The 23787-nt window shown below is 44.0% G+C and overlaps 1 protein-coding gene across 2 annotated transcripts in view; it reads left to right on the top strand.

Annotated features, from left to right (window-relative positions):
• TBC1D1 (TBC1 domain family member 1) overlaps positions 1 to 23787 on the top strand; it is a 96743-nt gene that overhangs the window by 57037 nt on the left and 15919 nt on the right. The window contains exons 10-15 of one of the 2 annotated variants that reach the window (XM_070948482.1): positions 953 to 1039; positions 1786 to 2033; positions 9253 to 9411; positions 11344 to 11463; positions 17843 to 17982; positions 22364 to 22549. In XM_070948482.1, coding sequence (XP_070804583.1) covers positions 953 to 1039; positions 1786 to 2033; positions 9253 to 9411; positions 11344 to 11463; positions 17843 to 17982; positions 22364 to 22549 — 940 coding nt within the window. Of the gene's footprint in view, positions 1 to 952; positions 1040 to 1785; positions 2073 to 9252; positions 9412 to 11343; positions 11464 to 17842; positions 17983 to 22363; positions 22550 to 23787 lie in introns of both variants that reach the window. The other variant, XM_070948481.1, reaches the window with a different exon arrangement.

Below are 23787 nucleotides of genomic sequence, written 5' to 3'. Positions count from 1 at the left end.
TGCCAATGAGGTCTTTGGCAGCCTGTCAAAGAAGATGAAGGTGGGTGTTTACCAGCCTTATCCGAAGGACTGTGGCAGACTTCTGTTGGACTATTTATAAACTCTTGGTGATTCAGCATGAATTAAAGGAATTCACAGCTGTTAAAATTTTAAAAAGGGGGTTTTGGGACTAATTGTGTGCTTTTTACTATATCAGGAAGCCTAGATCAGAACAGGAATAATGAGTGACATATTACGAGTATCCATCAGCGAATACACAGCCCACTCTTTTAATGGGAATTCAGAGAAATATTTGGTCATTTTCAATACTTCAGACTTTTCGATCAAGTGTTGTGAGGAAAAAAAATGCAAGTACAGTACAGCTAGTCCTCCACTTACAACAGTACATTTAGTGACCGTTCAAAGTTAACAACAGCACCGAAAAAAGTGACTGAGGACCGTTTTTCGCACTTATGACCATTGCAGCATCCCCATGATCAGGTGGTCAAAATCCAGACGCTTGGTAACTGACTCGTAGTTATGTCTGTTGCTGTGTCCCAAGGTCATGTGATCCCCTTTTGCGACCTTCTAACAAGCAAAGTCCATGGGGAAACCAGATTCACTTAACAACCGGATTACTAATTTAACAACCACAATGATTCACTTAACAACTCTGGCAGGAAAAATCGTAAAATGAGGCAAAACTCATTTAACAACTGTCTTTCTTAGCAGTGAAAATTTTGGGCTCCATTGAGGTCATAAAACGAGGACTACCTGTAATAGTCAGCGTATTCTTAGCTCACCCCCAAAATTAAATTTAATAATGATCACAGCACCGCTAGAATCTTTTTATGCATTACATTTATGCATTACAAGGAATGCCTTTTGTATGCATTTTCCTGCTTCTTTATATATGTAGTGTATATCTTTATAATTTTAAATACATATAATAATACAAGGGTTTTCTTGGCAGGGAAATAAAAGCAAGAGCCTACAGGAAACTTCTGGAAGTATTGATTTGGATAGCTCCTTATCCAGCACGCTCAGTACTACAAGTAAAGTAAGTGAATTGTATGTTGTAAAACCAGCAGAAGCAATGGAATAGTTCACTTTACAATTTTCTTTCATGAAATGTTTAGCCTCCGATAAATTCCTGCCATAGTTATTGTATTTTATTTTTAAAGAGCGAAATCATTTGATCCTAAATGTGCTGCTAAGCCTGGAAAATATGCTTAGGTATTTACTTACCATATGTACATCTGAATAATTACTCAGTACCGATAGGCAAGAAAATACAGCTAGTTAGTCCTCGACTTACAGCAGTTCGTTTAGTGACCATTCAAAGTTACAACGGCACTGAAAAAAAGTACTTAGGCAGAGGTGGTATTCAGCTGGTTCGGACCGGTTTGCCCGAACCGGTAGCGGAAATTGCGGGTGGTCTGAAAACACCCCGGAAAAGGGCCTCAAAACAGCCTCAAAACGGCCCCAAAACAGGCATGTGTACACCAGCTAGGTGGTCTTCGGGTTTACGGTGTTCCAACATGCACACATGCACATACATACATGCCCGTTCTGGTTTGGGCACTCTGTGCCGAAAAGGTTTGCCATCACTGGTGTGAGGTAAAATAGATGATTGGTTGGAAAAACGGATGGAGCCATCAGAGGTGACTAAATTGACTGCTTTAATCAAAGAAACACACCCACTTGGAAACCACTTCTGGACTTTGTGCTCGAGGTGGAAAGAAATGGAAACTTTGATTTGGGTTGTGCTGCTTAGATCGTTCACTGTTTTGCTTCGTTCGACAGGAAACATCTGCCGGAGACCAGGAAAACCACTTCCCCTCAGACAGCCCTCTAAAACCCAATGGATCGGTGGACAATCTTGACCTTCTCTCGACCGCATCCGATGAACCATCTGAAGAACATCCTGCCCAATCAGCCTATCAGGCCTTCAGAAGGCGAGCTAACACCCTCAGCCACATGCCGTTGGAAGCCCAGGAGTCGTTTGAATCTGCTGAAACCTCTCCGTCTGTTTCGCAAAGGAAACTTCTGAGGTATCATTCCATGACCACAGAGACGCCAAATCAGCAAAAGTAAGATTCTAACAGGGGGAGGGAGAGGCATGGGGAGGAAATGTTTACAGGTATGTCCACCTTAGGCAAAGGAGAAGGTCCTTGGGATTCATTCTTTGTCATAACCGCAGCATGGATAGTCTGAGATGTTGTTGTGACCCAGGCCCAAGTAGGTATTATCAGACGCAATCAGTTCTAAACAAACAGATTTTATTAGAACAGCTGAGAATTAACTCATTCCCAGCGTAGTCCAAACTAATTCAAAACAAATTCTTCATAACACAATTCTTCAGCCTTATCACCAACCTTGGTCTAATTAGGCAACCTGCCAAAGGCTTTTCTTGGCAAATGTTCAGAAGCAGAAGACACCGACAAGAAATAAATGCAGCAAGACAAGAAACAAATCTATCAACGTTGTTTTCCGAAAAAGAGCCCAAGAGCCGTTGTAGGTCTTTTAAGCCTTATGAAAGGGGCCAATCATCTCCTGATCTTACTCCTGAGTCGTCCTTTTTGCTTTAGCTGCTCTTGCTTTCTGGCAGCTCTTCTTATGCGTGTACTAGGAACAGGCTCCTCCTGTTCCTCTGCCTCTCTGCTGTCCGACTCTGGAGGCTCTGGAGTCTGCACATCACTCCCCGATGGCCCTGGCCCCATCTCTACCTCTGACACAGAGCCCTCGTCCGGGCCTTCCCCAGCCTCCAGGACTGGCCCATGTTCTTCCTCAGCCTCCTCACTGTCCGACTCCACTGCCAGCTCCGCAGGCTGCTGGCGGACCACAACAGATGTTGAGATCAGAGGTGGTATTCAGCTGGTTCGGCCCGGTTCGTGCGAACCAGTAGCAGAGACTGAAGGTGGGCCCACCCACCCGCCTGGATGTAATGCGATCCTATTTAGCCACGCTTTTTAACTCGGGCATATGCACGGAAGGCACACACGTGCAAAGTGAGTGTGTGCACGGGGGGCAAACCGGTAGTGAGAAAATGTGAAACTCACCGCTGGTTGAGATGATTTAACAGCATCTGCTTTCCATGGGAATGTGCTTTATGAATGCAACTTCTAAGTCATCTTTATTAATGATTGGAATTTGTTACCTTTATTAACTATTAATTGGGTGAGGGAGCAGGCAGCCATCTTTTGTGATTTTGGACATAGGATGATGATTAAGAGGATTTATTACTCATGTCTATATACAATAGTCTACTCAACTAACAGTCAGCTTTTCAACCCCCGGTAGGCCAACCATGGATAAATCCAAGAAAAGAAAAGTTTCAGAAGAAAACAGAAAGTTTAATTCAACTAGATATGCTAGTTTTGTGGCCGCTCAAGAAATAGTCAGGCACAGGAAGAGTTTTTGTGGCTCCTGGTGTTTTCTTTTCTGTGGGAAACAGGTCCAAATGGCTCTTTGAGTGTTTAAGGTTGCAGACCCCTGACCTGGACTGATATACTTGAGTTATTTATGAAGCCAAAATGTATTTTTTTTTTTAATTTGATTTATATGCCGCCCTTCTCCGGAGACTCAGGGCGGCTTACAATGTGCTAAGCAATAGCCTTCATCCTTTTGTATATTTATACAAAGTCAGCTTATTGTCCCCACAAACTGGGTCCTCAATTTACCTACCTTAGAAAGGATGGAAGGCTGAGTCAACCTTGAGCCTTGGCGAGATTCGAACCTGCAGTAATTGCAGGCAGCTCTTCTTAATAACAGGGTGCTTTAGACCACTGTACTACCAAGGCTGTATTTGGAGGAATAGGTTTTCAGGAAAGAGAATCTGATAAATTTCTAGTCCAAAATCTACCTATGTGATGCCGAAAGATAATGCAGTGAAGAACCTTCTGGAACCAAAGACTGGAAGTATAGGTAGTCCTTGACTTACGACCACAATGGAGCAACTGTTAAGTGAATCACTGCAGTTGTTAAATTAGTCACACGGTTGCGGAATGAATCTGGCTTCCCCGTTATCTTTGCTTATCAGAAGGGTCACAAAACGTGATCCCTTGACCCCGGGACACTGCAACTGTCATCAGTACATGCCAGTTGCCAAGCATCTGAATTTTTATAATTTTTATAGCACGTGACTATGGGGTTGCTACAAGGGTCGTAAGTGCGAAACAATGGCCGTAAGTCACTTTTTTCCCACTGCCTTGGTAACTTCAGTCACTAAATAAACAGTTGTAAGTCAAGGACTGCTTATATATGGGTTACTCCTTGCCCTTTTTATAAACTAGCAAACTGTGAAATTGTGTTTGACGGGATAAATCTGTATTTGGTTGGACTGACATGCAATTTCGTCCTCCTCTGCATAATATTTTTGTTATCATCGCATGTGGAATGCAAAGTTAACGCAACCACATCCTTTCTTCACGAATTGTTTTTTTTATATAAATTTTTATTATAATTCAAAAAAACAAAAACAAATGTATAATAGTTTTTTTATCACGGTGTAACATCACCAAAATATCCATGTATATATATATATATATACACCAATAATCAGAAAGTAAAAATAGAAACTATTTACAGATTCTTATATACAAATTTACATTTCCAATACTTATTGATTACCATAATTATACCATCATCTATAATTATAATCCAACATTACCCTTTATCTCTCTCCCATCATTTCTGGATCCAATCATACCACATGTTCCAACTACTATAAAAATCTGAGTCTCTTTTACCCTTGATCAGTTTTGATCAAGGACTCCGTCGGACTCCGCTTTCCATGATTTTATAAATTATTTTTGAGTCCGTTGGTAAGTCCTCATTCTTCCATTCTTGTGCAAATGCCAGTCTCCCTGCAGTCGTTATGTGCAGCATCAGATACCATTTAGTCAATCCAATATTTGCGGGTCTAACCCCCAACAAAAAGGTTTCAGGTTTCAGTTCCACTCTACAGTGTGTAATTTCAAGCAACCATCCTCGTATTTTCATCCAAAATTTAGCTGCCAGCGGACATGTCCACCATTGGTGGAAGTAGGTTCCATTGCTATGCCCACATTTCCAGCACTGTTGTTTTTTTCCTTATCGACATCACCTTCCTCTGAAATACGGGCAATCCTCACTTTACAACCACAATTGAGGCCAACGTTTCTGTTGCCAAGTGAGACGCTTGTGAAGTGAGTTTTGCCCCCATTTTGCGAGCTTTCTTGCCACGGTTGTTAAGTGAATCACTGAATTTGTTAAGTTAGCGACACGGTTTTTAAGTGAATCTGGCTTCCCCCATTGACTTGGCTCGTCGGAAGGTCGCAAAAAGGGATCACGTGACCCAACAACCGTCATAAATACGAGTCCGTTTCCAAGCATCCAATGATCTTGTGACCGTGAGGATGCTGCAACAGTCATAAGTGTGAAAAACGGTCATCAAGTCCCTTTTTTTCAGTGCCGTTGTAACTTCAAATGGTCACTAAACAAATCGGCTGCCAGTAACCAGTGGCTTTTCTGGAAATGCTGCAAAAGTGGATGTAAGCCAACGTGAATTTTCTTTCTCGCCGAACGATAATAATACAAAAAATCAAAAAAAGACATGCCCAGGATAAATTGTTACCAGTAAAAAGGAAACGAAAAGAGGAAGGTGAGAATTCTGAAATAACGACGTTTCATTGTCCTCTCTTTGAACTTCGTCTCTAGTCTTCTCCTTCTAATGCCAGATTTTATCACAATGGTATTTACCAACTAGATAGGGCTTGTTCAGTAAAAACGGAGCAATTGGTTAGCCTTTGAAGTCAGCTTCTTAGATGTTAGAGAAGCAGCTTCTTATTTTGGACGTGAAGTTGATTTTGCTTTGGTTTTGTGTCCAGCGTAAAAGAGATGTTTGCATTTTATTTATTTATTTAATTAATTAATTTTTTATACCGCCTTTCTCCCGAAGGACTCAGGCGGTAAACAGTCAAAATAAACATATATAAAAATGTGAATAGAAGCAATAAATAATAATTAAGTCAATTTGGCTTATCAGTTAAATTGACTTAAGATCTTCAGAATAAAATTTACACAATTAGGAACAGGAAAGAAAAAATTAATTATGCCAGCCCGGCTTGGTGAAAGAGGAAGGTCTTAAGTGCCCGACGGAAAGTACGAAGATCTTTTTTTGATTTTGCTTTCCTTTGTTTAAAATTCTTGAAAGCTCTCGTTCATGTGCCAGGCAATTTGTTTCAAACCCATACTAGGCATGGTGAGAGAAAATATATAGAGTTTTATGCAGGTGTGGGCTTCAAAAATTTGAGCAAGAGGTTCTCTGCACAGTTGCTGGGTGGGTGTGGCCATGGTGGGTGTGGCCTAGTTAGCCTCCTCCACCACCGGGAGGGTGCGTTTTTGCCCTCCCTGGGCTCCGGAGGCTTTTCTCAAGCCTCCGGGAGGGCGAAAACGGCCTCCCCAGGCTCCAGAGGCCCTCTGGAGGCCGGAAACAGGTAGGCCTATTTTTCGCCCTCCCCACACGCCCTGAATTTAACTTGCATGTAAAATGAGCCGCATGGGGACTCCTGGGAGGGGCAGAGTGGGGTGGACGGGGCCAGCGAGGAGTGGGATTTGGGGGTTCTCCAAACTGCACAGAATCTTAGCTAGAGGTTCTCCTGAACCCTTACGAAGCCCCAGCAGCCCACTCCTGGTTTTATGGTGACCTTCAGCGTCATTTGAACTTCATCTATGTTCTATTAACGGATGAAAAATTCTTGTTAAATAAACATGCCACAACTCAATATATTGTGTCAAGGCTTCGGGGCAACTGTCTGTATTTTTGTCAGAAAAAGGATGAGACTAGACTAGACTAGGAATAAAGCAGAACAGAACAAGAATAAGAATAGAATGCAGCATAGCATAGCATAGCATAGCATAGCATAGCATAACATAACATAACATAACATAACATAACATAACATAACATAACATAACATAACATAACATAACATAACATAACATAACATAACATAACATCGAATCGAATCCCAAAGATGTTTTGTCAAGAGGTAACTGGAGTTTCTGTTTTTTCATTGAAGATGTTTCGCTCCTCATCCAAGAAGCTTCTTCAACTCTGACTGGATGGTGGGGAATGGAAGGATTTCTATATTTATATTTACATGGTGGGGAATAGAAGGGACGCGGTGGCTCAATGGCTAAGACGCTGCGCTTGCTGATCAAAAGGTCGGCAGTTCAGCGGTTCGAATCCCTAGCGCCGCGTAACGGGGTGAGCTCCCATTACTTGTCCCAGCTTCTGCCAACCTAGCCGTTCGAAAGCACGTAAAAAATGCAAGTAGAAAAATAGGGACCACCTTTGGTGGGAAGGGAACAGCGTTCCGTGCGCCTTTGGCGTTTAGTCATGCTGGTCACATGACCATGGAGACGTCTTCGGACAGCGCTGGCTCTTCGGCTTTGAAACGGAGATGAGCACCGCCCCCTAGAGTCGGGAATGACTAGCACATATGTGCGAGGGGAACCTTTACCTTTATGATGATGGGTATATATATATATATAAAATGTCTTCAAAGAAAAACCAGTTGCCTCTTGGGGGAAAAAAATAGCATCCGTGGGACATCTTGGCATGTTGGAAGCTAGTTTTTGGACTTCCTTCCCCTGCATTCTTGCACCGTCTGGGGTTGCCTTTCGAGCTCTACTAACAGCATGTTCAGCACGTACTTTGATATGCAGGATTGGTACGTAGTAGTGTCGGAAAGAAACTGGTCCTGGCACTGTTGTTATATTTCAGACTGTCTTATCTCTACTCTGGTGTCTCACCAAGCTTTCCAAAGCTGAGCCTCTCAAGGGCTGGGAAACAGGTAGCTTTACCCTCATTTAAAAACCTGACGTCTGCCAAGCGTTAAAGCTGTAAGCAGCAATACCTGCTCCGTGCATTGATGTAATCTGACTACCTGTCTTCATTCTGACATCATCATCATCATCATCATCATCATCATCATCATCATCATCATTATTATTATTATTATTGGTTAATCTTTAGTGAGATTCACAGCCTTTGAGGCTGGTTAATAGCTCAGCAGCTCGAGTCCTAACCAAGGACCTAGGAACTGTTAAGGTATCGTCGGAGGATGTAAGCTGTTCCGAGTAAGGTGGTTTTTTGTAGAGTCAAAATGTTCAAGTCCGGCAAATTTAGAATTTCTAAATAGCGGGTTAGCCCTTTGGGTATTGCTCCAATTACAATCGGGACAACACACGATTTCTTTTTCCACAGTCGCTCAACTTCAATTTGCAAGTCCTGGTACTTTGTGATTTTTTTCTTTCTTCTTCTTCTTCTTCTTCTTCTTCTTCTTCTTCTTCTTCTTCTTCTTCTTCTTCTTCTTCTTCTTCTTCTTCTCCTTCTCCTTCTCCTTCTCCTTCTTCTTCTTCTTCTGGATCAGAAGATCCATGAGAGATTAAGCCAAGGACATAGAAGAAGCACATTTCAGTAAAAAGGCTTGAGAGTGCATCTTGATGCCACTTTCTGTGCAAATAGGGCCTATTCTTAGTTAAAGAACTTGATTATTTTTACTTTCAGCCTTTCTGTGTGCATCTACTTTATTTGACCTTGCTTTTTTCCTTCCTTCCTTCCTTCCTTCCTTCCTTCCTTCCTTCCTTCCTTCCTTCCTTCTTCCATCCATTCATCCACCTCACCTCACCTCCCTCTCCTTCCTTCCATCTTTCCTTTTCACCCTCTCCTTCCTTCCTTCCATCCAACTATTCTCCTTCTCACCTTTCCTTTCCCTTCCCCTCCCCTCCTCTCCTGCCTTTCCTTGTCTTCCTTCCTTTTCCTTTTCCTTTTCACCCTCTCCTTCCTTCCTTCCTTCCTTCCTTCCTTCCTTCCTTCCTTCCTTCCTTCCTTCCTCCATCTCACCTTACCTTACCTTTCCCTTCCCTTCTCCTCTCCTCTCCCCTCTTAACTTCCTTGCCTCCCCTTGTCTTCCTTCCTTCCTTCCTTCCTTCCTTCCTTCCTTCCTTCCTTCCCTTTCCCTTCCCTTCCCTTCCCCTCCCCTGTCCTCTTCTCTTTTCTCCCCTTTTACCTTCCCTTGCCTCTCCTTGTCTTCCTTCCTTCCTTCCTTCCTTCCTTCCTTCCTTCCTTCCTTCCTTCCTTCCTTCCTTCCTTCCTTCCTTCCTTCCTTCTTCCCTTCCCTTCCCCTCCCCTGTTCTCTCCTCTTCTCTCCCCTTCCCTTGCCTCTCCTTGTCTTCCTTCCTCCCTCCCTCCTTCCCTTTCTTCCCCTTATAAAACCTGACCAGGGCTGCCAGCAGCTCTAAGCCTTCTGCCAGTCAGGCCTCACCAGCTGCTGCCCTGCATCCTCCAGCTCGACTTCCGTCCTCAGTCTCCTCACCCAATTTCTTCAAGCGCCTTAGGCATAGCTCAAGCGGAGAACAAGGCAGGCAGGCCATGCCGAAGAGGTGAGGAGAGAGAGAGAGATAGTGTGTGTGTGTGTGTTTGGCATTGCAAAGAGAAGTCATGAATTAAACCAAAATAAATCAAAAGTTTCAAAACCTTGGAAAAATAACCCTTATCTTGCTACTGTGATGTAGCTCTTGGTTATGAGTCAACTACCGTATTTTTCGGAGTATAAGATGCACCTTTTTCCCCTCCTAAAAGGGGGTGAAAATTTGGGTGTGTCTTATATACTGAATGTAGCCCTGCCCACCCACTCAAGGCCTCCACCCTTTGGCCTCTGCCTCCCAGCAATTTACCTCCTTGCAGCAAGCAGCAAGAAGAAACAGCCCGTTTCAGCTTCAGCACAGCCTAATTAGCAAAAGTTGATTGTCCATTGCATCGGCCTCCCGACTCTCAGCTGTTTCAGGCTGCAGGGATTGCCATTGCCTATTGCTGCTCAGGCCTCTGCTGCTTGCTGCAAGGAGGTAAGTTGTTGGGAGCAGATTCTTTTTTTTCTTGTGCTAATCAAGCTATGCTGAAAAAGAAAATGAAAGTAAAGCAGGCTGTTTGCTGTTTTCTGCAATGAGGCAAAATTGCTGGGAGGCAGAGGCAGATTTCTATTTCTTGTTTTCCTCACCAAAAAAGGTAGATGGGTCTTATAGTCCGGAGCGTTTTATACAGTGGTGAAATATAAAATTTGTTACTACCGGTTCTATGGGCGTGGCTTGGTGGTGGGGGGTAATGAGACTAGGTGGGTGTGGCCAACTTTTCTTTTTTTTGTACTTTTAAAACCATTTTTTCTACAACCTCTTCGGCCGAAGAGGTTGTTTTAAAAAATGCTTTTAAAAGCCTCTGACGATCCCAACTGAGTTGCCTGATCGTCAGAGGTTTTTTCCTTTTAAAAACATTTTTTCTACAACCTCTTAGGCCGAAGAGGTTGTAGAAAAAATGCTTTTAAAAGCCTCTGACGATCCCAGCTGAGTTGCCTGATCGTCAGAGGCTTTTTTCCCTTTTAAAAACATTTTTTCTACAACCTCTTAGGCCGAAGAGGTTGTAGAAAAAATGCTTTTAAAAGCCTCTGACGATCCCAGCTGAGTTGCCTGATCATCAGAGGCTTTTTTTCCTTTTAAAACATTTTTTCTATAACCCCTTCAGCTGAAGAGGTTGTAGAAAAAATGCTTCTAAAAATAAAAAAAAAGCCTCTGATGATTGCGTGGCTCAGCTGGGCATTGGGGGGGGGCAGGGATTTTTCCTACCGGTTCTCCAAACCACCTGCCGCCATCGCTATCGGATCAGGCGATCCGGTCCGAACCGGGAGCATTTCACCCCTGGTCTTATACTCTGAAAAATACGGTAATTAATTACATGTAATCTAGGAAGAAATAAAACTTGGTGTGACTTTGACTAAGTTTCAGGTTGAAATATGCGTAAACTGAGCCGGTCACAAAGTTATTCTCATTTATTACATGCATATGAAACCACAATCCAAAATGACCCTTCTTGATTCACGTAATATGTGTCATTAATGTTAACACACCCTCAGTTTAAAAATTAAAAAAAAAAAAATTAGGACATCTTCAATCGATACAGGAAGAGTTTCTAGTACAGATACTCATTCTTTAACACCTGGAGTCTCGTCTTATGATATTCCTCTACGCTGCCTTCTTTTTAGCCTTGTTTTCAGTTTTTATAACACACTGTCCAAAAAAAATGACAGAAATGGGAATTTCGTGGCCTTTCCTGAAAATGGAATGAGCCTCCAAGCAAGTTATCTAAAAAAATAATTATACAGCTGGCAGTCTTTGTCTTTGCTTTGTTTTCATTCCTATTGCATTTTTTCCTAATTTGTTGCTTATTCCTTTCTCGTTTGTGTTGTTCTCTCTTTTCGTGTCTGTTTTTCCCCCCGCCACGCTAAATTTCTCCCGTTTTGAGCCGCCTTTTTCAACTATGCTCAGCATCTCCTACCGTTCTTCTCTCCAGAGAAAACTTCACACCTCCTCTTCCGTGCCAAATTTCTTAAAATTCCTGGCTCCCGTAGATGAAAATGTCACTTCTGACTTTAGGAAGTCCACCAGGTAGGTGGGGGACCTGCTACTTTCAATGGATCGCTGGTTGAGAAAGAGGACTTCAGACATGAGGGGGCATTTAGAGGTTAAAGCGGGAGTGGGATTCAGCCGGTTCGGACCTGCTAATTTTACATCTGATTCACTGAACCGGTAGTTGCAAGGAGTGGCTGGCCCCACCCTGCCCACCCTACCCCGCCCCTCCTAGAAGACTCCACGCAGCCCATTTTGGATGCCAGGTAAATGCAGTGCCCGCACGGAGGCTCTGGGAGGGTGAAAAACGGGTCTGCCGGAAGTTCCAGAAGTCTGGAAATGGGTCTGTTTCGGCCTCCAGAGCACAGGGGAGGCCGTTTTCACCCTCCCGGAGGCTTGAGAAAAGCCTCCGGAGCCTGGGGAGGGCAAAAATGCCTCTCCATGCCATGGTGCAGGAGGCCAAGTAGGCCACGCCCACCATGGCCACGCCCATCCAGCAACCGGGTAGAGAACCGGTTGCTAAAATTTTTGAATCCCACTCCTGGGTTGAAGTCATTGTGGTTCAAGGGAGAAAGAAACGTTTTGTCTTCAGATTGAGATCAGCTCCATGTTGTGTCCTTGGCCACAGCACAAAACTGGCTGGCTGTTGCTTTCTTCTACGATTTGGGCTAGAGCTGTGGGATTGTGTGTGGAGGAAACCATGCCTGACCAGGTTTATTTTATTTTATTTATTTTTTATTTGTTTTAATTTGTATACTGCCCTTCTCCAGCAGGACTCAGGGTGGTGAACAGCCAGAATAAAACAGAACATACAAAATTTAAAAACAGTTTAAAAATAATTAAATATTTTGGCCGCAATTTAAAACAACCCAATTAAAATCAATTAAATTTAACCAAAAACTGTGGGATCAAGCCAGCCCGGCTAGGTGAAATAAATAAGTTTTCAGGGCCCGACGAAAAATCCGGAGGTCTGGTATTGTACGTATCTCTGGGGGGAGGTTGTTCCAGAGGGCAGGTGCCGCCACAGAGAAGGCTCTCCCCCTGGGGGTCACCAGCCGACACTGTCTGGTGGACGGCACCCTGAGGAGGCCCTCTCTGTGTGAGCGTACTGGCCGGTGGGAGGCTATTGGTGGCAGAAGGTTTAGCTTAGTTTAAACCAATGTTTAGCTTGGTTTAGACGACAACTTCTGGTTGTCGTCTAGAAAGCTCTATATCAGGGGGTGTCAAACAAAGGACATGCGGGCTGGATCCGGCCCGCGATGTGGTTGGATCTGGCCTGCAGGGCCGTCCTGGAAAATGTAAGGGACCAGCCCACGTCGCTTCGGCCCAGTCTACCCAATGCGAAGAGGAAATATGCCAGGAGCTTGGGGACTGGCGTTAAGGTGGCCACACTCACCCAATCAGCCACGCCCAGTGAGTGGCATCAAGATGGCCACACCCACCCAGTTGGCCACACCTGCCCAGTCCCTCAAGGTCAGTCACAGCCCTGATGCAGCAGGGGTGGGCTGCTGGGGCTTCACAAGTGTTTGGGAGACCCTCTGGCTAAGATTCTGGGCAGTTTGGAGAACCCCCAAATCCTACTCCTGGCTGGCCCCGCCCCGCCCATCCCACCCATCCCTCCCAGGAATCCCCACACGGCCCATTTTGGATACAGGTAAGTGCAGGGCATGCATGAGGCTCGGGGAGGGCGAAAAATAGGCCTACTGAAAGTTCAGGAAGGCCAGAAACAGGCCCGTTTCTGGCCTCCAGAGGGCCTCCAGCGCCTGGGGAGGCCATTTTCAACTATAGGAAAACCTCTGGAGCCTGGGGAGGGCAAAAGTGTCCTCTCCCAGCCGTGGTGCAGGAGGCCGACTAGGCCACACCCACCATGGCCACGCCCACCCAGCAACTGGGCAGAGAACCCCTTGCTAAAATTTTTGAAGCCCACCCCTGTGATGTGGCCCTCAATGAAATCGAGTTTGACACCCCTGTTCTATACAATATTGCTCTGGGATATATCGAGAGCATCTTGCCAAGCATGACTCTACTTATCTAGTCATGAAGAAGGTTTGGGAGATCCCTGGGGAAGAGACCAAGCACCAAGCCTTCTTGATAATGGCCTCCACACTTTGGAATACTCTGCTGTAAGGATTATGTTTGGTTTCAACTCTCTTCTTGTTTTGAAAAAAGCTCCAGATACTGTAAGAAAAGGAATGACAGAGCCTAGGGTGGAGTCAAAAGAGGAATCAGCCTAGCGTCTCTAGTAGTCACAAAGGGACCAAGCCCAACCCATTTTGAATTTGTTAACTCTTAATTGACTAGGCCACAGGTGTCAAACTTGCCCCGTCACGTTGCCGTCATGTGACGTATCGCGATGTTTTTTCCCCTTCGCTGAGCTGGAATGGGCGTGGCCTGCGCGTGATGTATCCAGCCCATCGGCTGCCACTTTGACACACGTAGACTAGGCTAATATCACAACTAACTGTCAACATTATTTTGGGACTAGAGAAGGATTAACAGAATTAAAAGGGGTTGGATTTAGTGCACTTTTGTGGGAACGTACTGTTCTGTCCCCGTCTCACACACGCACACAAACAGACAGCCGGGGGTTAAATAAACTGGCAGACAACCAATTCTTCCGATAAGAAGCTTGGCAGCAACCCAGTAGCTGCTTGCCAAGAACTTTACTCATAAAACAAAATACACACAGTCAAGAGTTGTCCAGTTCGTAAAATAAATCCAAGGCCGATAATGTTGTTTCCAAAGATGCAATGTGACTCGATAGTAGTTAGTTTTGTCCGTCACAGAGTCTGAATGGCCACCTCACCCCCTTTTATACCCTGTGGGGTGTGGTCCAGTGACTCAGCTTAATCTCTGGCACGTCTTTTCTTCTGTTGTGTGCGCTTATTTCTGCGACGCTGCCGAGGATCCAGCCAAGACTCATTTCCCTCATCACTGTTCACCTGTGGCTGCATGGACATGCTTGGCCCCGGCCCTATCTCTTGCCCTTTGGCGGACACCGAAGGCATTGCCAGAGAGGAGGGTCCTGGAGAGGGAGGCCTTGCCAACTCCTCTCCTTCACTCTCAGAGTCCTCTCCTGCTGATGACACAGGCTCCGGTAACGGAGCCACAACACGTACAGACTCTAGGCTGCTTCCTTTTTTGACTCCACCCCCAGGCTATGCCACTCCTCCTCCTCCTCCTCCTCCAGGTATCATTTTATTCTAACAGGACTTTGAAGCAGCAGAGTTGTTGGTCAACCATGTTTTCTCTCTGTCTGTTTGAATTATATTGTGGAGAATAAACAAAATAAATGTGCGTGTACCATAACTTTATTATGCATTATTGATTTTTGTGATTGATCCATTGAAATAAGAGTATGCATTTAATTTCTAAGATTATGGAAGAATGGTTATGATTTGTCTTCGGTGCATAAGCTCTCAGTGTACATAAAAAAATATGTGATAAGTTATTTGCCAAGATTAGCACGATAGACCATCATTATTAGCATAAATTAATTACAGATTAGAGTAAATGAATTAATAAATAATCTCTAATAAATTAATTAGAGATTAATTAGAGATTAGCATAAATTAATTGCCAGGTTTAGCATGATAGACCAATAGAAGCAATGCACATGATGTGTTAGCATTGTTTGATTTCTGGTCAACTGTCGATCAGAAACATCAGCAATTTGGCGGTTCGAATCTCTAGTACTGCGTGAACAGGGGGTTGGACTAGATGACCTCCAAGGTCCCTTCCAACTCTGTTATTTATTTATTTATTGGTTCAATTTATATGCCACTCTCCAGAGACTTAGGGCGGCTTACAATGCGTTAAGCAATAGCCTTCATACTTTTGTATATTCCTGCTTAGTAGGGCTTTCGGTCCCCCCAAGTGGTGTTCTTTTTTATACAAAGTCAGTTTATTGCCCCCACAATCCGGGTCCTCATTTTACCTACCTCGGAAGGATGGAAGGCTGAGTCAACCTTGAGCCTGGTGAGATTCGAACTTGCAGTAATTGCAGGCAGCTGGTGCTAGTTAACAGCACTTTAGTCTGCTGCGCCACCAAGGCCGGGGTTACTCTGTTATCTGACTCTGGAATAATACATAGAAATGAGAGGCGAGTTTACATTATAGGTTTTTCAGGATGGAAATCAGAATATCATTCATAAACTCCAAAATCATACAAAACACGAAACGTTAAGGGAGACCCTGCCGTTTTCAGACACTTATTTCTCAAAATATCCATGTGACACATGTAACACATCTTTATGTCATGAGAACAGTAATGATGAGCAGCAAGAGAGTTGGTAAAATATTATGGACCAGATTTGAAAATATGAGAATGAATGCTATATTATTCTCCACAGCAAGGGAAGTTGAGATGGTTAAATTTTTTCTTTTATCCAAATAAAGAGATTATATTTAATTGCGTCCGGATTTTGTGCTTGCCATGAGAAAAAAAATATATGAAACTTTGATTCTGTTTTTGTAAATTAGACATGCTTATTATTGTTATAGAAATGGCTTGTGCATATTGCTGTGTAAAAGCAAAAAAAAAAAGTTGCAGTTGTAATGTTGTTAACTTGGAATGTGCCTTTTTTTTTCTTTTTTCTTTTTCTCCCTTTATACTATACCCCCTCTTTTTCCCTTCCTCTCTTCTTACTTTTCCATGTTTTTTTTTTCCTTTGTATTTTTTACTTTGATAAACTACCGTGTTTCCCCGAAAATAAGACATGTACTGAAAATAAGGCCAAGCGTGATTTTTGGGTGTAAATATTTAATAAGCCCTAGTGAAGAGTGGGCGTGGCTAGCACCGGAGGCAGCCCTTCCCTTCCTCGGTCAGGTAATGGCAGCTGGGCCCCTTAATCGCGACCCGCGGATCAGCTGAGCTGATCGGGAGCTGCCTCTCGTTCTCTCTCTCCCCAGCATTCTTGGCGCTCGCCTGTCTCCCATCCATTCATCCACCCATCCATCCCCCTCACCTGCAAACCCCTGCCCCGCTCACAAGAGAGCCGCCGCCCGACACTTCTTGCCACATGGTGCCCACCCAGAATTGAGGATGGCTTCCTCTGCAGCTTCCAAACCCTGGCTGAAAGCCGCTGGAAGCGGAGAAGATGCCGGTCGGGCCAGCTGCCTGCTACCAAGTCTTCCGACAGCCGGGGCAGAGTCTTCCGGCAGCCGGGGCAGAGAGGCAGCAAAGGGCTGCCAAGTGAGCTGCAGCCCCGCATGGGGAGACCGTGCCATTGCCACCGCCATCCGGGGCACTGAGGATGGCTTCCTCTGCAACTCCCAAATCCCGGCTGGAAGCCGCTGGAAGCAGAGAAGAAGCCGGTCGGGCCAGCCAGCTGCTGTTGAGTCTTCTGGGAGCCGGGGCAGCCGCATGGAGTTGGAACCATAGAGCGGGAAGCGCACTCCCAGAGTGACCACTACTGACACAGAGTCTTTCGACAGTGGCCGCTCTGGGAGTGTGCTTCCCGCTCTATGGTTCCAACTCCCTGCGGCTGCCCCAGCTCCTGGAAGATGCAACAGCAGGCAGCTGGCCCGACTGGCTTCTTCTCTGCTTCCGGCAGCTTCCAGTCGAGATTTGGAAGCCGCAGAGGAAGCCATCCTCTGTGGTTGAAAGGCGGCAGCGGTGCGGTCTCCCCTTGCGGTGCTGCAGCTCACTTTGCCCTTCGCCACTTCTCTGTCCCAGCTGCCAGAAGATTCTCTGCTCTGGCTCCCGGAAGACTTGGCAGCAGGTGGCTGGCCTAACTGGCATCTTCTCCGCTTCCAACTTCTTCCAGCCGGGTGCTCACCGGCTTCGCCCACATCGACATGGTGAGGCCTGGGAGGCGTGCAAGCAGGGGAGGGAACAGGTGCTCGCACAGCTTGCCACCTTCAGGCCGCTCGCGTTCTCCCCCCGCAGGAGGGGCGGGGCTTAATGGCGCATGGAGGGAGCCTCTCTCTGCCGGACCCCCTGATAATAAGGCCAAGCCCTTATTTCAGGGTTCAAAAGAAAATAAGACCCTGTCTTATTTTCGGGAAAACACGGTAATTAAAAAGTTGTAACTGCGAGCAGCAAGAGAATGTTATTTCTGAATATTTTTGACGATTTGAAACACCCAATATTGAGTCATTTCTGTCAAGAAGCTCATCATTTAAAGAAATAATCCGGGTAATTTTCTCTTTTCGATTTGGATTTGCTGTCGAGACTCTTTAGAGCAGGGGTCTCCAACCTTGGCAACTTTAAGACTCGTGGACTTCAACTCCCTGAATTCCTCAGCCAGCTGGGTGAGGAATTTTGGGAGTTGAAGTCCACGAGTCTTAAAAGTTGCCAAGGTTGGAGACCCCTGCTTTAGAGAATTCGTATATTTGTTTCCTCCGAAAAAGCAAAAACAAAACATGTCTTGCAATGATAGCTAAAACAAATAAATTCTGTGACTTCTGATTTTAGAGATAACACATCTAAATCCAAGGAAGCAGGTTTGGCCCCCGAGACCCCTGTGAAGGCTCGACGACATTCCTGGAGGCAACAGATATTTTTAAGAGTGGCGACACCCCAAAAAGGATGCGACTCTTCCGGTTGGCATGAAGGTAAAAATCCATCTGTAGTTAAAGGGAGGGTTTCAATGAATGTCACCAATGGAGCAGTGGTGAAATCTGAAACGGTTTGCTACCGGTTCGCTGGCCACGCATGTGCAGTGCATGCCAAATGTGCGCTGCGTGCATCTGCATGCATGGTGCGTGTTAAGGATATTGTTGTGTTACCAACCAGCAGAGTAAGTGCACAGAGAAACGGTACTGAGAGCAATGAATACAATACATACAAACTTGTTTAACAAAGCTTTTACTTTGTAGTGAAAAACAATTGCATAGTCTTTTAATCAATCCAAGTCTTTAGCCATTCAAATCAATCCGAACTTACAGATATCTTCTTACCAGACAAACAGCAGTTGGTAATAAACAGCAATTCAACGCTGGTAACAAATCACGATGGTAGCATATCCATCCACGTCTTCACACACGACAGTAACAGTTCCAACCAACAAGTCAAGCAGCAAGTCAAGCAATGATGAGAGCAAGTCCAACAATGACTATAGCTCGGCTTCCTTCTTATATACAGTTTACACTAGTAATTATCCACTTAAGATAAGGGAAGTCAGCAGTGCAATGACTAACAGTACAATTATGATAATTGCAGTCAGCATTCAGTCAGCAGTCATTACAATGACTCACCAGTACAATTACTCAGCATTACATCTGTTACAGCATTACATAAAGTTACAGAATACATTTAAAGTTATAGAACACATATATTGCCTGGACAACTTGTTAGACTTACACCATATCCTAACAGTGCGCATCAAACGTGTGTTGTGCGTGCATGCGCAGTATGCACCAAAAGGAGACTTGGTTAAGTAGAACAGCGAGGGGGGGGAATCAGCTGTGCCACATGATTTAGCTTTGCTACAAAGCCGGATTTCCTGCTTTCTAGCAAAGCTAAACCGCGCGGCACAGCTGATTGTAGGAAATACCGGTTCGGAGCTTTTTTTTACTACCGGTTCACTTGAACCGATAGTTTTAATCATCACTACCGGTTCGCCCGAACAGGAGCGAACCGGTAGCATTTCACCCCTGCAATGGAGGCTGGTCATTTCCGGCAGTTTTTAATGCAACCGACTAAATTGGAATTACCAACTTCGAAACACAGAAAATACTGTCTCTTGCAGATAGACCTTGACTTATAACTGTTTGTTTTAGTGACCATTTGAAGTCATGGCAGTCCGGAAAACAGCAACGTTCCGTAGAACTGTGGGAATGTTGTTGCTTTAACTGAAGGGGGAAAAAAAAGATCTGTGTATAATACAATTTTGGAGGCCAATGAATCCAATTTTACTTTACTTTCCCCCAGTAGAATAGACTGAATTAAGTTTTAGCTAGCGGGAGGCCCATTTTCGCATTTTTTTTTGTTTTCAAAATAAAAGTCACTGCCTGAATACATGACCAGCTTTGGAGGGATGTAGAAGGGAAAAAAAGTATATTATTCATGGCTTGGGAATTTTCCAGTAAATATAATTTGGAGAGGAGGGGAAACGTTGATTATTTTTTTCCAATTAGCCGACCCTTCTCTCCGCCTGAAATCAAAATCAAAATGGGAAGTTTCATTGTTTTAAAGCATTGAGATCATGACTTTAAATTCGGGATCACATTGAAATTGCAAATGGGATACAAAAAAGGAGAGGCAGAATAAAGTACTGTATATACCCTGTTTCCCCGAAAATAAGACATCCCCTGATAATAAGCCCAGTCGGGCTTTTGAGCACATGCACTAAAATAAGCTCCCCCTGAAAATAAGCCCTCCACAAAAATATTTAAATGCATGCGCAGCTGATCCCCACCATTTCTTCTGGTTTCCTCCACGTGCCCCAAAATAATAAGACCTCCCCAAAAATAAGGCCAAGCACTTATTTCGTGGTTCAAAAAAATATAAGACAGGGTCTTATTTTCGGGGAAACACGGTAAAAGGAATAATAATTTAGGAAAATGGGTTGGAAGGGTCTTAGCTGCCACAGGAGACTGTCACACTGTACAGGTGGTCCTTGACTTACAACAGTTCATTTAGTGACCATTCAAAGTAACAAAGGCACTGAAAAAAATGACTTTATGACCGTGTTTCACACTTAGGACCGCTGCAGCATCTTTAAAGTCATGTGATCAAAATTCAACTGACTCGTATTATGACGGTTGCAGTGACCCAGTGGTCTCCTTCTGTGGCCTTCTGACAATCAAAGTCAATGGGTTACTAACGTGTTACTAACTTAACAACTGTGCCAAGAAAGGTCGTAAAATGAGGCAAAACCCGCTTAATAAATGATGCGTTTAGCACCAGGAATTTTGGGCTCAAGTTGTGGTCGTAAGTTGAGGACTACCTGTACAATACTGGAGAAAATCAGCACAATGAAACATGATGCTTTGAGAGGGATGATTTTATTCCTTGTGTCTAATAGTCACACTTGGCCAAATAAAGTATTCAGATTCAAATGCATTACTATGTTTCCCCGAAAATAAGACCCTGGCTTATATTTTTTTTGAACCCTGAAATAAGCACTTGGCCTTATTGTCATGCACTCAAAAACCCGATTGGGCTTATTATTAGGGGATGTCTTATTTTGGGGGAAACAGGGTACATACCAGGGTTGAAATGTAAAATGTGTTACTACTGGTTCTGTGGGCGTGGCTTGGTGGGGGGGTAATGTGACTGGGTGGGCGTGGCCAACTTTTTTTTTTTAACTTTTCAAAGCATTTTTTCTAATGGTTTGAAAAGCCTTTGGCGATCAGGCAACTCAGCTGGGATCGTCAGAGAGGCTTTTTAAAAAATGTTTTGAAAAGCCTCTCTGCTGATCAGGCAACTCAGCTGGAATCGTCAGAGAGGTTTTTTAAAAAAATGCCTCTCTGCTGATCAGGCAACTCAGCTGGGATCGTCAGAGATGGCCAAGAGGTTGCAGAAAAAAATGCTTTGAAAAGCCTCTGAGCTGTGCGATCATCAGAGGCTTTTTTTTTTACTTTTAAAAGCATTTTTTCATTGGAAGAGGTTGTCGAAAAAATGCTTTTAAAAGTAAAAAAAAAAAAAAGCCTCTGATGATCGTGCGACTCAGCTGGCAGGGATTTTTGCTACCAGTTCTCTGAACCACCCACAACCATCGCTACTGGATCGGGCGATCCGGTCCGAACCGGGAGCATTTCACCCGTGGTACATACATGTTTCACTTTAATTCACTAGATGGCACTCTTCATTTTGTTTGCAATTCTAGGAAAAAAAATATTGGTTTATTCAAATTACATGCCTTGATATGGAAACAAATTTGTTGATTCCAAAATACCGTGGAATTTTTGTTGTTGTTTTGTTGTTGTTTATTGTAATCTATCTTTTTTGGAATTTCGATGTTTACAGGAAGAAGGTAGGAAGCAAAACACAAATGACTGTCAAAGGTTTAACATGGCAGTATAGTTTGGTTTATGCGGGGAAAAATTTTTTTGCAGTCTTTTGGATCTAGTTGCTGAGTTGAATATATTTTGCAGGGACAACTGAAAATCCAGCCCATAGACCTTGTTAAGTTCTGTGTATGAGTGGCATTTGTAGAAAATTCTTAGCTAAACACAGAGTCATTCTGGGGTAACTATAAAGCTCACTACTCAGAAAAACTATAAAATCTTGCATAAAATGACTCATGCCTTTGTCCCAAAAATGCTTTTTCAAAAGGCAACGGGACTTTATTTTTCCATGGAGAAGTTTCCCTTCTCATCCAAAAAGCTTCTTCAGTTCTTCACGTCAGAACTGAAGAAGCTTCTTGGATGAGAAGTGAGATGCCTTCAAAGAAAAAACCCAAAAGTCCAGTTGCCTCTTGAAAAAGCACCTTTGGGACAACCATGACCTGAATGACTGAGGATCTCCAATGTATTTGCTACACTATTAGTAGATAAAGGGTCTGGGTCTTGTAAGATTTTCAGTTTCCTGCTGTCCGTTCCTCTTTTGATAATTACTTTCCCAAGGCTAGGATTGATCTAGGACAAGAGTCAGCAACCTGCAGCTCTGGAGCTACATGTGACTCTTTTACCCCTCTGCTGCGGCTCCCTGTCACTGAAAATATGCGCCACAACCGCCAATGTGCGACACCCGCCGGCACTCCATTTATTGAGCTTTTCAACCTCCGGTAGGCCAACCATGGATAAATCCAAGAAAAAAAAAGTTTCAGAAGAAAACAGAATGTTTAATTCAACTACATATGATAGTTTTGTGGCTGCTCAGGAAATAGTCAGGCACGGGAAGGGTTTTGTGGCTCCCGGTGTTTTCTTTTCTGTGGGAAACGGGTCCAAATGGCTCTTTGAGTGTTTAAGTTTGCAGACCCCTGATCTCGGAATTCCGACAAATCTTCAAATTAAAAAAAATATATATTTTTTTCTCTTGTCTATTAAGATTATTCCGAACTGGGAGAATTAGCCCCTAGATCACCATTACAGCCGGTTTGTGAAGACGGTCCTTTCGGAGCAACCAAAGAAGACAGAAAAAAGACATCCAAGGAGTTGAGGGAACTTTGGCAAAAAGCTATTATCCAGCAGATAATCCTACTCAGGATGGAAAAGGAAAACCAGAAACTGCAAGGTAAATACCAAATCTCTCCGGAAAAAAACAATCTGTATTTTTGATATTTGTACCAGGGGTAGGATTCAGCCGGTTCGGACCACTTCAGGCAAACTGGATGCTAATTTTACATCTGGTTAACTGAACCGGGGGTGAGATTCAGCCGGTTCGGACCTGCTAATTTTACATCTGATTCGCTGAACCAGTAGTTGCAAGAACTGGCTGGCCCCGCCCACCCCACCCCACCCCTCCCAGGAGTCTCTACACAGCCTGTTTTGGATGCCAGGTAAGTGTAGCGCCTGCGCAGAGGCTCTGTGAGGGTGAAAAACGGGCCTCTCGGAAGTTCCGGAAGTCTGGAAACGGGTCTGTTTCCAGCCTCTGGAGGCCCTCTGGAGCCCGGGGGAGGCTGTTTTTGCCCTCCCGGAGGCTCAAAAAAAGCCTCTGGAGCCTGGGGAGGGTGAACCCACCCCTGCTGTGGTGCAGGAGGCTGAGTAGGCCACGCTCACCATGGTCACGCCCACCCAGCAAGCGGGCAGAGAACTGATTGCTAAAATTTTTGAATCCCACCTCTGATTTGTACCAAAGACACTAAAGAGGTCACTTATAGATAGCCTGTTATGCATTTCTTGCTGTGCTTAATAATCCTGAGTTCTTTACCCACACTGAGTTTATTTTATCTTGATAGACACTTTGTTTATTTTATAAATGGCGGCTTTTAAGTCTTATTCCTGGAAGGGCTGATAAGGGAGCTCAGCCTTCATCTCCTTTGAACCCTTCAAAGGATGGGATTCTTTAGCTTCAAAGATATCGTCATCTTAGCATCTCTTAGCTGTCTCTTTTAATTTATTTTTGAAAACCTTCTCTCTTCAAGCATATAAATTAGATTAGATAAGATAGATACCCTGTTTCCCCCAAAATAAGACCCAGCCAGAAAATAAGGCCTAGCATGATTTTTCAGGATGCTCGTAATATAAGCCCTACCCAAAAAAATAAGCCCCAGTTCAGATTGTCAGCCAGACCCAGATGCATTTAGTACCGTATTCCCTAACTAGAAAATAAACCCTAATGTGTCTTTTGGAGCAAAAATTAATATAAGACCCAGTCTTATTTTTGGGGAAACATGGTAGATAGATAGACTATATAAATTAGATAGATAGATAGATAGATAGATAGATAGATAGATAGATAGAGATAGAGATAGATAGACTATATAAAATAGATAGATAGATAGATAGATAGATAGATAGATAGATAGATAC

This window comes from Pituophis catenifer, unplaced genomic scaffold, assembly GCF_029215685.1.
Source record: "Pituophis catenifer annectens isolate HBS135680 unplaced genomic scaffold, rPitCat1.0.hap2 SCAF_8, whole genome shotgun sequence".
Lineage (NCBI taxonomy): Eukaryota > Metazoa > Chordata > Lepidosauria > Squamata > Colubridae > Pituophis > Pituophis catenifer.
The sequence above is the reverse complement of the archived record's forward strand: the minus strand, read 5'-3'. Positions and strand labels throughout refer to the sequence as shown.